We start from the raw sequence: 15053 nt of genomic DNA, 5'->3' as shown, positions 1-15053 counted from the left end.
TTAGATGTTCTCTTTTTTTTAATTTCGAATCCTTTTTCTAGCTAATTTCAGAAGTGGGATACGAAATTCGTCCTTATGAAGTAGGACACGAAGTATCTTTGATTTGCCATTACGCTTACCTAATTTTTTTCCGTTAATTTTCAAATATTTGAAATTGCTTTATTGTGATTACGCTTTTGGCTATTTGTATCGTTCTTTCTGTGCTCCATCGAGTACGAAGGTGCTATACTAAGATGGAGAGAAGTGGTTCCCGTGGTCGTAAACGTAATCGTTCACAAAGTGGCTCGCGTGCCCGTGTACGGACTCGTTCTTGTTCCGTTTCTCGTTGCGGCGGTTCAAAACGTTGCATGAAACGCTCTCGTCGCGACCAATCACGGTCTCATTCGCGCAAAACATGTAAACGATCCTCTCGTAGTGTGATCCGTAGCAACACACGTCGGCATCAACGTCGTTCGCGTAATTCGTCGCGTGATAGGTCCCGCCGCGACCGCGAATTGCGAAGTAAGACGCCGCCGCGCCAGTCTATGAGTAACACACGTCGTGAAGTACTTCGTTCACGTAAAACGGAATCTCGAGATAGGTCGTCCCGTTGTAGGTCTGCTAGTGTGGTGAGTCATGACAGTTCCCGATCGTGTAAACTAAAGCGTTCTACTCAACATCCTGAGACGTCCAAGATCGCGCAGGCATTGTTAGAGGCAATAAAAACCATGCAACCCATTAGGTCCCAACACTATTTCGTTTCCAACTTTGACCCCACTTTACATAATATCAACGTATGGTGCGAGGAAGTAGATCGCGCCAAGGAAGCGAACGGCTGGAGCGATCCTGAGTGCTTGTCTCGGGTAGCATCATGTTTGAAGGGAGACGCTAGGATCTGGCTTAGCGAGTGGATAACTAATGACCGGTCTTGGTCTAATTTTAAACGGGAGTTTAAACCACTCTGCCCTAGTAAATTAGATTATGCGAATATACTTTTTAACGCTATGAATGAAACCTCAGATAAATATCAAACATACGCAGAATACGCACGTCGCACTTTATTACGTTTAAGAGTGGTACAAGGCCTAAGCGATGAACTACGTACCCTCATTGTTATCCGAGGTATTGACAATCCTCAGGTTCGCGCCGCTGCGGCGAACGCGAATCTTACTTCCGACAATTTAGTATCATTTTTGTCCATCTACACCAAACCTAACCGTGCTAAGCCGGACACCCGTGCTTCTACGTCATCTCTGGGGAGACGCCCGTTACAAAAAGCAGGCGGTAGGTCAGATATAAAATGTTTTACTTGTAACAGAAGAGGCCATACGAAACAATATTGTACACAGAAGCCGAGAACATTTAACCCGGCTTTTCCAAGTACTAGCAACACACCCGTAACAAATACTAGCAATCAGTGTTCTTTTTGTAAGAAAGTCGGTCATAGTGAAGACCAGTGTTTTGCAAAGGCTCGCTCCGAGTCCCGTAACCAGCATAAAGTTAACCTCTGTTCCGACTTGTCCACACGTCACCCGAAAAATGATGTTGTTACAGCTGTGATGCATGGTGTCCCGGTCGACGTTCTCATAGACAGCGGTGCCCTCAATGTGTCTCTCATTTCATCTGATGTACTGAAATACCTATTGTGTCAACCTAAACCTAGATATTGTGTACTTAAGGGCATTAGTGATAAGGAAATAATTTCAAAGTCCTACGTCACGGTGACATTAGAGTTTAGCGACATAGCAATCGAAGCCGATTTGGTAGTAGTGCCGTCATCTTGTATGAATACGCCTATCATAATCGGCACCGACGTTCTTAACCGTGACGGAGTGACGTACGTACGAACCAAAGACAGACAATATATCACTCACTCCGACCATATGTCTATCCGACACGTTAACACTGTGAAAGAAGACGGTCTGTCGGTACAGACCCCCCTACAGGGTAATGATCGCGAAATTTTAATGGCGGTCATTGATGATTTTAAAGAATTTTTAATTTCCGGAACGGCCTCTTCGACAGTGAAGACGGGTCAGATGGAGATAAAATTAACTAGCTCCGCGCCGGTAGTTTATCGGCCGTATAAGCTGTCTTATCAAGAAAAATTGAAGGTTCGCGACATTACCAAGGATTTGTTAGACAAAGGCGTGATTAGGAGATCTAAGTCTGAGTACGCAAGCCCCATCATACTAGTCAAGAAGCGTGATGGTTCGGATAGACTCTGTGTGGACTTTAGAGCCCTCAATCGAATCACAGTAAAAGATCGATACCCTCTTCCGCTCATTGACGACCATGTCGATAGGTTAGGAAATTTTAAATACTTTTCAAGTCTCGACATGGCTACTGGTTTCCACCAGATCCCTATCAAAGAGGAGTGCATACATTTAACGGGATTTGTCACCCCAGAGGAGCACTTCGAATACGTGAAAATGCCATTTGGGTTGGCAAACTCGCCCATCGTATACCAACGCATCATTAATGATACGTTGCGAAGTTTCATCGACAAGGGCAACGTGTTGGTGTATGTAGACGACGTGCTTCTGTTGAGTAACACCGTGAGCGAGGGTATCGAACTGTTGAAAAGAGTTCTACAAACACTCACGCAAGCTGGGTTTTCCATAAACTTGCGCAAGTGTTCTTTCCTCGTGACTGAAGTTGAATACTTAGGGAGAGTAGTATGTGGTGGTCAGGTGAGGCCGAGCCCGCGAAAGGTGGAAGCCCTAGTGAACACGTCTCCCCCCGAGAATGTACGACAGGTGCGTCAATTTCTTGGCCTCGCCGGGTATTTTAGACGCTATATAAAAGACTACGCGACAAAAACTGCCCCTATCGCACACCTAACTAAAAAAGCAGTTGAATTCCATTGGAATGCTGAGCACGAGGCTATTAGGCAGGACTTGATCACACACCTTACTAGGGAGCCGGTCCTGACTATTTTTAATCCCAAGCTTCCCACGGAAGTACATACAGACGCCAGCAGTGCTGGGTACGGGGCCGTTCTACTGCAAACACACTCTGACGGTAAGAAGCACGCTATTGCATACTTCAGCAAGGTAACTCAGGGAGCCGAAAATAAGTATCACTCCTACGAGCTAGAGACGCTAGCAGTTGTAAAAGCTCTCCAGCATTTCAGGCACTACCTCGTAGGACTGAACTTTAAAGTGGTCACAGACTGTAATGCCCTGAAATCTACGGAGCGTAAAAAGGACCTCATTCCACGCGTAGCGCGTTGGTGGATTTACCTCCAGGACTATGATTTCACCATTGAGTACCGGAAAGGTGTTATGATGCAGCACGCCGACTACCTGAGTCGAAACCCAATCTCCCATACAGTTAACCAAATCACCAGACCAAGGAATTGGGCACAGATCGCCCAGGCAGCCGATGGCGAAACCCAAGACCTCATGCAGAAGCTTCGCGATGGTGAACTAGACGCCAGCCGATACCTAGTACAAAACGATCTCCTCTGCTACAAGTATACTCCAATTGGTGAGTCACCACGTATCTTGTGCTACATCCCTAAAGGCCATCGACTCAGTCTCTTACGAGTGTTCCACGACGAACACGAGCACATTGGAGCAGAGAAGACCGTGGACCTCATCCTGCGACACTTCTGGTTTCCGGGACTTAGGCAATTTGTAAGCAAATACGTGGCTCACTGCCTAGCGTGCATTTCGAAGAAACGCGTCCCACGAGCTCCCCTACAAACGATAAGTTCATGGCCGAAGCCCGATGATCCCTTCAGCACAGTACATGTGGATGCGCTCGGGCCACTACCAGCGTCCGAGGGCTTCAAATTTGTGCTCATCATAGTTGACGCTTTTACGAAGTTCTGTTTACTACATGCCATGCAACGGCAAGACGCCAGTGAACTTAAACAAATTGTCACTCGAGCGGTGTCTTATTTTGGTGTTCCGAAATTGATGGTCACGGACAAAGGACGCATGTTCGAGTCCAGTGAATTTGTTAGGTGGATTAATGATTTAGGATGCGATCTTCACTACATAACGCCGGAGATGCACAATGCGAACGGCCAGGTGGAGAGGTACGTACGCACGGTCCTCAATATGATCAGGATCGAGACCAACCAGCGAGGTGCGTCGTGGTCTCAAACGTTATGGAGACTCCAGCTCGTCCTGAACATCACCAAACAGAAGACCACACAAATGTCACCTCTTAACCTCCTAATTGGTACCGATGGGACTACACCTATCATTCGAACGTTAGTTCGCGACTTGGCTCTCGAAAACTCTTCACCCAACCGACAAGCTTTTCGTGAAATCTCTAGGAGTCGAGCACGTGAACTGCTCAAAGAAAATCAGGCCCATCAAGACGAACGTGTCAACCGAAATCGACGTTCGCCACGCGAATACAACCTAGACGACCATGTGTTTGTTATCAAATTTTCACAGTCGACAGGAAAATTAGATCCAGGGATGCGTGGCCCATATCGCGTGGTCAACATCCTACCCTGCGGTCGCTACGAGCTACAACTTCTAAGCGGCAGCTACGGGAAGACAACGCAGGCTGCGGCACAGTACATGGTGCCTTGGCGGGGCGAGTGGTGTCCCGAGACATGCGCTGCATTCTTCGCGAGTAAGCAACGCAGTGTTATTTTGCTACATTGGTCGAACAGCGTTGACCCTGCGGTCAAGTCGCACAAAGTTGACATTGGTAGTCAACTAGCGTTGACGCATGTTATCAAGTCGTCGTGGCGCTGGCGTTTGTCGTCAGGTCGCCCGGCGTTGGTGCATGGTCGTCAAGTCGCTGACATAAGTATTGAGTACTTATGATCCGTAGCATACAGTCGCTAGTCGGACGGACGCGGCTGTCGTGTCTCTCTTTGCAGGTACAACGCGTTATATGCCTCGTGAAGCATCGAGCTGCTCTCCCTTATTAGATATTGCCACATGAAGCGTAAAATAGTTAAACAGGCCATTTAACTATTTTGCGTTAAGTTACGTGCTTATTGCTATGTAATACCAAATGACTTATGAAATTTGTATGTAAAGAGAGTGACTAGACGGTTGACTGTGGAAGCTTGAATTAAATGAAAGTCGTTTGTAAGAAGCGTGCTTGAGATAAATGTAAGACTGAACTATCTGTTCGCTTTAACGAATATTGTCCTCAGATGACGACGAAGAGGAAAATGGACCTGGCGCTGTTCCGCCGTCCGATCCTCCTGCAGCGGTTCCACCCAGGCTCCTGTTGGATCCGGACGATGACAGAGCTGAGCCGTCGGGTACCGACACCTCCGAATCTGGTGCTACAGCACCACATTCCTCTCTAGCAGCTGCTCCGTCCATGCCGCTCCTGGATTCAGATGATGAGCCAACACCGTTGTGCGTTGATGTTGCTGGTCGTAGTACCATCCAGCCTCCTCCTGTTCCTACAGTGGGTCTTTCTATGCCTCTCTTGGGGTCGGACGACGAGGCAGTATCTTCATAAAATTGTTGTCGACGCCCGGCCTAGCGGCAGGGGGATTACTTTAACATTACGGGTCGAGGACGCCCCATCATCAGGAGAGGCCGTGTAAGCTGTACACCCCTCTCGGCTGTGCACCGTCCTTCACCACGATATAAAAGCAGAACGGGTCCAGAGCGAGGCATTCACCTGTCGGCGCCCGCTCGGATATCATCGGTGACGTGAGCCATTTGTTAACGATTTTCTTATGTATTTTGTTACTTGTTACTATTTTGATTCTTATGTGATTTGATTTGATAAAGTGTTGTGAGCAATTGCGTAAGCACGGTAAGACATCTTGTACTAAAAGATACTTCGTTCCTTTAGGCTTAAGAAAACAATAATTTGTAAATTTAATAAAAGTTCGTTAAAATTTTGTTAGATGTTCTCTTTTTTTTAATTTCGAATCCTTTTTCTAGCTAATTATATATATATTTATTATACATAAATATACATTTTTAATTATTATATTAGTGTTTTTTTTCTCGAATGTTCAAAAAGTATCCGATGTTTGGTACGTCTTTCCTGATTTGCGTATTACAAATATTACTTAGAAGTATTATTACATTGATAATGCAGACTAGATATTTTGGTTAAATGAAAAGGACAAGGTCCTCAATTGGACTGTATTTTTTGTGTATGTTACGAAAGTGTGTATCGATTTTGATGATTCTTTTTTTGTTGGCATGGGAGTAACGCAGTATTGGCCCCATTTGAAAAAAATATTTCACATTAGCGGTGGCAAACTAGGTGACGAATTCGATCTTGCGTACTTTCCGGTAACCGATTGTAAAGTTTGAAATCTGTTCCTTTTTTTTTAATAAAAAATATTAAAGCTAAAGCACAGTGCTGTTGGAACATTTGTAATTGTGTTGTTGGTAGGGCTATATAGGGTTCAACATTTTACAATATTTTTTCCCTGTATTGGCAAGTGTCCCTGTTCTCAATGTGTAAAATAATATTATTAAACTTAATATGATTTTTATGCTACTAGTGGAGATTTGTAATTAGCATTTACACCTGTTACTTAACACATTGATTAATTGTTAAAAAATCGCTGTATATCTTCCAAAAAAAAATAAAAAATAATAATAATTGTTTTTATAAGTATCTTCTATTATTAATATTAATGCAAAGATTGATCACTAAGAGAAATTCCTTCGTTCCGATGTAAAACAGCGCTTTCATAGACTTCTCATAGATAGGGCTACGGCAAAAAAGTCGTTAAAAACAAAGACCTGCGACAAAGCACGTAAATTCTTTATAGAAATTCTTAAGGTTTGGGAGAGGATGTGAGTCCAGCCGGATCGAAGCAATAATTTAAGTAGGTTTATTATTGTGATAATATACTGGACTGGTACAGGGTCAAGAGCACGTCAAGCTTCACACTTAAGACTTAAATCCAAATTTATGCCGCTTATGATACGAACGGTCCAAAATACAAAGTTTCATGCTTGACGTGCTCTCGACTGTACAATAAAAGCTTAAATAATAGAAAGTAAAACTAGAATTTTTCAATTATATGAATAAAATTGGGTCCCCGCGGCAAGGTGCCCAAGATACTGGCAGCGTTCCCCCTTTGAATAGCTACGAGTATGCCAATGCGTTGGGCAAGGTAGCTGCTCTTAGGTTTCCCAGACAGTCTATTAATTTTTTAGATAAAATTGGACGTCATGGTAGTAAAACTTCGTGATATTCAATAAACTTTAATATCTTTTATTATTCTTAAATAAAAACTTTAGTAACACAAACTTACTCTAATTTGTCTATTCTACAAAGCTATTTCAAGTCCAGAAGGTTCTGTGTGAAAGTAAACTCAGCGAACCTGAAAATTGTTTGTTCCTATACTCCTTGGAGACTTTCGTGACCGTGGCCTACATTTTGTATAAACGTTCTTATATAATATAGTTCATTTTACGTCATGCGCCCTCGGTATGCGTACCTTCTCCCCTAAGCGTACGTATATAAGTATATATACTTTGGCATTCATGGTATTTCCATCACACTAAAGTGCAAAGCGCCTAAGGGAGTTACCACATTTATTAATGCAGGAATCTTGAGCCGGTCAGAAAATTTCGCATGTGTCTACAATTCAATGTACTAGCCTCTTAGAAGAATACGAGAACGTGGACCAGTTTCAAAACCTGGGTTCTTTGATAACCAATGGCGGTAGCTGGTAACCAGAAACACAAAAGTGAACAGGGATGGCAAAGACAGCAATGACTCAACTGAGCAAGGTATGGAGAGACAGGAATATCAGACACAGAACTAAAATACTTCTAGAGGTCATGGACACTTAAAGCCGTCAACGGTCTGAGAATGGACGCCTTTGTGGTGCTGGCGTCGAATGTTTAGAATATTTTGGACAGACCGCCGCACCAATGTCTTTGTACTTGGGGACCTAAAGATAGAGAATGCACAGCGTCTGTCTTCAATCTGCATGCAGCGTGTGATACTCCATTTTGGTCACGTTGCAGAGATGCTGATAACAGGGAAGGTGGGAGGAAAGTGACCTAGAGGCGGGAATCCCAAACGATATGGTCAGATTAGATCTCCGAACAACTGAAGATACCTCCCAGCGCCGCACTCCACCAGGCAACTGAGCAACCGAAGTAGACAGATGATTGGCAAGATGCACTGAAGTCACGATCCTCAGCAGTGAGTGAATTATTAAGAAAAAATGGATATAAAAGTTTTTCTGATCTTCTTAATGCGATTCCGTGTCGACAAATGTGGTGTCAAACAACACAAAAAAGACAAAAACTTTAAAGACTCGTAATAAGAGCGCTTTTTCGCGAGCGAGATCACTTCTTGTTATTTCGGTATAAAGATTTTTCTGACCTGCTCTAACCAATTTGGCGTTAATAAGTGTGTTAACTCGCTAAATGCAAACAGATATGGCCGTTATTACTTAGACTTGTTAATGACTGACTGGTTGACAATAAGTAGATTAGTGTTCTTTTATTAGTTGATTATGATAGAAGAAAGAATCAACTATGCTGCTTTTTTGTCACTAGACATCCGAAAACGTGTACATTACACAAACAATATGATTTTTTTTAAGAAATTTTAATTTTTTCAAATGTTTGCATTACTTTCAAAAAACGAACACGGAAAGTTTGTTATTTAAAGACCATACGATTACTTTCCGGCCAAGGCCTGCAAAGTATGAAAATGCATTAATGCCCACTTCTATAAACTTTTAAATCTACCAAATAATAATAATGAACTACATAAAAAGGCAAAAGTAAAACTCATACAGCTAATTGCCAAGTGTTCGTAATTGCGAGAATTAAAAGTACCTGTACCGCTTATTACTTTTTAAAAAAAAAGGCTGTAAAATAAACTAAAATGCTTTGGTGTTCTTTTCTGTCTTTTTTTTATGTTCGTCGCGAAAACAATTTCCAGTGAGAGGAGCGATAATGAAAATAAATATTTATGGATACACAATAAATCGCGTCATTAGAAGTCCAGCACACTAATATTAGAAAAACTATGTCAAATATTACTTTTAATTTTAATTAACATTTTTTGTACATCTTTTTCTCTTTAGTCTTCTATTATTTCTTCGCATTGTTTGAGAAAATCACTATATAGTATATATATATTATATATAAGTTTAGGTGGAAATAGGAATTGCTTGACTCGCTGGGGTCGGCCTGGTAACTCATACTCGGATAGCAATTCCTTACTTCCCGGCCTTTGCAATAATGTCCTATTGGTACAATCTATAAACAAAATGTCAGTAGCGGCACTGTGGTATGGTATGAGCTTTCGCGGCTCTCTCGTACGTAACGATGCCACTATGCCCTATGTCACTGACATAAATGCCAGGGTGATCGTAAAAACGATGTTGTAGGTATGTAAAATGATTGCCGCGTTGTGTTAATATTGAATTACTGTATCCCTTTGCACTGATCTATTGAGCACGAGATGTATCGGTTCACAAAGACTCCGTTATTTTCGTACGAGAGTGTTTTTAAAGGTAGGATTACCATTGTTGTTTTTATACTGGGAATGTTCAGTTACAAAAAGAATTATATTTCATAGTCTGTCTTTTTTTGAAGATGGAGTATAATGACAGTATATTGCGCAATGCTCGCTTCAAAGAATCTAGTGATTGCAGTCAAATAATATTCAATCGATGTCGACTGAATGTTGGTTACGCTTGTAGCCTAGCCTTGGCGAAATTAAAGAAAAAACTCGGTTCACATACTTTAATATTACAAGAAGCTAGAATGAACAAAGTAAGAAAAAGCCTATAACAACAAACAATGATATAAAAACAGGTAAAATAATATATAAACAACCCCTACAGATCAAAAGTAACAAGGTAACCTTATCACTTAAGGTCCTGTATTCGCACAAATATTGAGGCTTTATAAAGTCAGTGTTTTATAAGATTCACATGATTGCGGTTTTTTTACAACGGACACGTCCCTTCTCTTCGAGAATTTAGATGGGAGTGACGACAGAACGAAGCAAAGTAAGAATGACCAAGGAATAGAATAAGAGAATGATTCAAAATTTCCAAACTAAGTGGCCAGGAACCAGAGAAAACGGAGATAAAAAGGTGGGATGGCGATGAAAGAGATAGCATCGTTACCCGCTTATATGTACAATAAATAACCTAACTTGTTTCATTTGAATCACCATCGGCCCATTATTCGTACAACTACAAGGCATAGGTTCATTTGAATTGTCATTTTTTGTACGGTCATATATACATACACTACAGTTAGACCTATGTCTTTTAAAAGTACAAAGAGGAGACATATTTTTTCATTTTAATTCAGTATTGATAAGCAGAACGGCCTTTTTATTTTTTTTATAATTTTAAGTGATGGGACCAACAAGTGGTGCGCCTGGTAGTCAGCTGTCCATTACAGTTGCAATGCCACTCAGAGCTTTAAATCGCAAAGATCTGAAGGGCACTGCCACTGCGCACGTCACCCTGAGACATAAGTTGACAAGTCCCATGTGCCTGTAATTTCACCAGCACCCTTACCCTTCGAAAACCGGAACGCAGTAATGCTAACATTACTGCTTGGCGGCAGAAATAGGTAAGGTGGCAGTACTTTCCTGGACGAACTCTTTCACAAGGAGATCTACTGCTACTTAAACGGCTTCTCATTATTAAAATGTATATGAATAAAAATTTAATTGGATACTAGTAGCAAATGTAAAGCGCTAAACAGAGATGATCGGAGATTACTCCACCGACAAGAGCCTCTTAATTGAGAAGAAGTAGCAAATGTAAAAATAACAATTAAGAAGGCAATAACGCAATTAGTAATAATTAGAACGTCGTAACATTCACAATTTAGATATTTTTGGCAAATATTTGCCTTCTTTCACGATCTATCGATAAAACTGTCGACAACAACTACATGACTACTTGAAATTTTATGAAAACTGGCAACCCTGCAAATGTCATTTCACTCCGTTCTCAAAAAAGGCATATTATATAATTATGAGTAGTTGTACGCAACGAAGTGTTGTTTTTAAAACTTTCAAAGGGATATTTTGTAATTTGTTAGGTGTACGGGATTTGATTTCCAGTAGGATCAATTTGGGAAACGAAGTAATAAATTAATTCCGGTCTGAGTGTTCTGAGCAATGCTCCGAAGTCAATTTCATTGCTCAAGTACTCATAATATAGAGCATTACCCTTGTTTAATCTAATATACGATAAAATAAATAAGTAAAATAAAAAGTATTTGGATAATAAAATTACCGAAAACCCTCTTTTTTTAAGCAAGAGTATTTTTTTAGTAGCAGTAGAGCTTCTTGTGAAAGAGGTTGTCCAGGGATTACTGCCACATTACTTATTTCATCGCCAAATAGTAATGTGTTCAGTACATACTCCATCAAAATATGGTATACATCCTTCGCTATGTCACATTCAGTGCAATTAGGGGAATAGACATTTCTCATTAAGCATAGAAGCTATTTAGAGTCATGTGTCCGAATCGGAACCTAATTGCTGTGATTAAATTTGCTCTGCACATGTCAACACTGTCAAACCACGGAATCCGAAAAAGGCAAGGCTGCAAAGTTATACAATACCTTTATTACGTAACCTCTCATCAAAATACTCTCTCCAGTTGTGGCTACACTGTTATTTTGCCAAAGTCAAATAATCAGAGTGATATAGAGGTACACAGTTCAAATAATCTATCACTGACGAGTCTTCCTTCTATTGACGGTCCAGTTCTTTGCTGATATGCCATGGAATCCATTGTAACTTGTTCGACATTCCACGACTTGTTCTTCACGTCACTTGATACTATGAAAAAAGCAATTATCCCTAGTTTCACATATGTATTAAAAGAATTATCTATTTTAAAACTACGGAATAGATTGTTATTGTACAGTTTGCCTGTAATTTTACCAATTTCACTCTCTTTTAGACAAAAGCTTGTCACATTAATATAACCGATATAAATGACACTTACATTGTCTTTTGAACATAGTGATAATGGTCACCCTAACCAAGTGTATCTATCGGACAATATTTCTTGCCAACACATGTTCTGGGCGGGAAGCTGTAAATTATATAAGAAACGCCTCCTGTCAGCCATGTTTGCTGGTCCTTCGAGCCGGATACCCTACCTTTTCGCGTAAGATATTAATTTTGATATCATGTGTTAAAGTTTGGCTTGTTAATTAAACAAAACACGAAGCAATGGTAACTGTTTTATATTATGTATCGTATTGCATTGTTTTAAGTTTACATATGAATAATCAGTAAGGTTTAATAAATTTAATTAACTTGAAGATTTACTTTAAACGAAAAAGGGTAACGTTATCATTTCATAGTTTAAAAATAACCTGTCAGCTCTTGGCTTCTTAAAATCTGCTGTTGAGTATTTGTTTTCTTTATTCGAAAAAGGAAGATTTATAGGAGATTATGTACAGTGACGATGGTATCTAACACAAAATCTGCTTATTAATTTATAATATCTTTTTTATATATAAACATTCTTAACCTACTACACGTCTCACTGCTGGTCACAGACCTCGTCTACAGCCAATGCGAGATGGAGACTTCACATCTTATCCAAGGGTTATATAACGTCTTCGATATGTTTTAGGTTTAACCATCAGTCAGGGGTATAGCTACTATTCATAAATATATACGTAGTTTAGAAATTTAAATCATGCCGTCACAGGGAGTCGAACCGTCGACTTTCTCAAATTAGAAGTAGCTTTTCTTCCACCGAACTATATAAGCAGTTTAGTAGCAGTAGAGCTCCCTGTTAAAGGGTTCGTCTACGTAAGTACTGCCACCTCACCTATTTTTGCCGCCAGGGTTTTGAAGGGTGCTGGTGAAATTACCAGCACATGGGACTTGTTAACTTATGTGGCAGTGCATCTTTGCGATTTAAAGCTCTGCGCAGCACAGAAGTTCGTTCTCAGAATACGAATATTTAACTTTACATCAACTGGGGTAATTGAGACGGGGGTAATTAAGACGTTGTGAAATTACTAAATATTTAATCTTATGATAAATGAACTTCAAAGGGTAGAACAGCGAGAGAATATGAATTGAAAAAGCGTTAGAACTGTGCCAGGAAAATAGTAAATAGAATTCTGGAGCCCTTTGCCCAGGGGAAGTCAAGCGTGATGTTAAATGGAATGATTTATGTTGAATTTCGACAGATAAACATAAAATCCTTAATTGTTAATGGCACCTTTGTTTTAAGTCTAAGGTCACTTTCAATAATATTTTTTTAAATATTTTAAGTGACAGGGGGAAAAGGCATGCCTGATGGTAAGCGACATGTCAGTCCATAGCAATTGCAAGCTTTAAAAGGGGACCGAGCTGATTAATTTTAGGTATAGTATGCGCTCTATGTGTGCGTGTGGCATACGTTTTTAAAGCCATCTGTAAGCCCAAGCGACACAACCTCCACGTCCGACGGCCGACGCAGGACTAAAGCGGACAGGGGGGAATCGAGGCGGCTATGGGCGGATAGCGTGCGAATTTAGGTATTTCATTCGTATTATTAAAATAAATATACTTTTTGAAAATGTGCGGAGTATACGTTGTAGAAAAGATTAGTTTTGTTATTATTCAAAAACTGATGACCATCCGTGAAGAATTTACGCCGTAGTAAGGGTTTATTTTGATTTTTAAAGATAATTTCGGTTCATTTTTCTATTCAGAAAACTACAAGTAATCGTGTTTATAAAAAGTATGTTTTATAGAGTGAATCTTCAAATATTTTATACATTAATTTCATAACTAAAACTTTAGTAATAACGATACATTAGGGGATCAAACGAACGCAATTATTTTGCAATTACGTATCGCTGCCTCGGCGCAGTTGCATAGACCTGAGGGGCATTGCAACAACGTCCGTCACCTTGTGACGTAAGTTGACAAATTCCGTATGCTTTTAATTTCAGCTGCCCACTTACCCGTCAAAACCGGAACGCAGTAATGCACACATTACTGTTTGTGGGAACAAATTAGTAAGGAGGAAGTACTTCCTTCGACGAACTCTTTCACAAAAACTACTGCTAATAGGTATAACATATTGCGGTCATTCGTAATTTTCAAGAATAGTGGCTAAATTAAAAATAAATACTTTTGTCTACACACATACGATAAACCCTCTATGATGTGTTCAAAAACCGCAAATTAAGACCAGCATAAAGATTGTTTTGTTAGAACAAATTTCTTATCAGTGAAAATATTAAAATATTAATAGTAACTGCCTCCGTGGCCGAACGGTTACCATGCCGGACTGCCACGCAGAGGTCCCAGGTTCGATTCCCGGGCCGGGCGAAATATTTGTATGACCTACATTTATTTCTCTCGTGAGTTTGGGTGTAATTTGTGGTTGTCTATGTGTGTGTCCATGGCACCCGCGACACAGGGTTTCCCTAGTGCGGGGCTATGTTGAGTGTGTGCGTTATTATTATTGCTTCTTACTACCATCAAATTCGATTTTATTATTACATTAAAATTTCTAACATCTCTGAAAAACAATTTGATGCGACCTCAATTCTAATATCAGTTGAGATGAAGTTTTATTCGAAATGAAATGTCCATAGCCATTGACTTACAAATATATGGACGACGGGTCTAATACAAAAACCACGAAAAAAATGTCCCAAGTCAACCTATTCGAAATTTAAATTGTAATGTCATCGCAGTATCGCGCTGTCAGTAGAACAAATGAAGACTAAAGCGGAGTTTGGCGCTCTGCATACGATTTTAGCGCCTTACAAGTGCGGACCCGACGTCCATATAATTGTAAGTCAATGTCCATAGCAAACAATTTTGGCAAATTTCACAAGTCACTTGATATCGAACCATATGATAGTCAGGGCCGACTTTAGTTTGTCTATGAATTAAATAAAAACTACGATTGTGACGTGCGTGAGAAAGTTTTTATTTGCCGCAATTTTGCCAGTCATAACATGCCGTTGAACATATCACAGAGAGCCATTGACTTACAATTATATGGACGTCGGGTCCGCGCTAAAAAGTGTCCGCACTTATAGGGCGTTAAAATCGTATACAGAGCGTCATTCACGCTGTAGTCATCGTTTGTTCGACTGACAGCGAAGCAAGCAAAATTAGACAGTACTGC

The 15053-nt window shown here is 40.4% G+C and overlaps 1 protein-coding gene across 1 annotated transcript; it reads left to right on the top strand.

The window, feature by feature from the left end:
- The first annotated feature begins 1349 nt into the window (after positions 1-1349).
- Positions 1350-5828, top strand: LOC113236084 (protein NYNRIN-like). The gene is made up of 3 exons (XM_026472070.1): positions 1350-1367; positions 2990-4578; positions 5114-5828. The coding sequence occupies exons 2-3, from the start codon at positions 3267-3269 to the stop codon at positions 5428-5430; spliced, it is 1629 nt and encodes a 542-aa protein (XP_026327855.1). The 5' UTR covers positions 1350-1367; positions 2990-3266; the 3' UTR covers positions 5431-5828.
- Positions 5829-15053: the final 9225 nt, after the last annotated feature.

This window comes from Hyposmocoma kahamanoa, unplaced genomic scaffold (assembly GCF_003589595.1).
Source record: "Hyposmocoma kahamanoa isolate Upper Pololo Valley unplaced genomic scaffold, ASM358959v1 88123, whole genome shotgun sequence".
NCBI lineage: Eukaryota > Metazoa > Arthropoda > Insecta > Lepidoptera > Cosmopterigidae > Hyposmocoma > Hyposmocoma kahamanoa.
Note: the sequence above shows the minus strand (reverse complement) of the source record. Positions and strands in the feature narration are given on the sequence as shown.

Coding starts and splice junctions, on each gene's coding strand:
- LOC113236084 (XM_026472070.1), top strand. CDS start 3,267: ATGATGCAGCACGCCGACTACCTGAGTCGAAACCCAATCTCCCATACA. Junction 4,579..5,113: donor ATGCGCTGCATTCTTCGCGA/GTAAGCAACGCA, acceptor TATTGTCCTCAG/ATGACGACGAAGAGGAAAAT.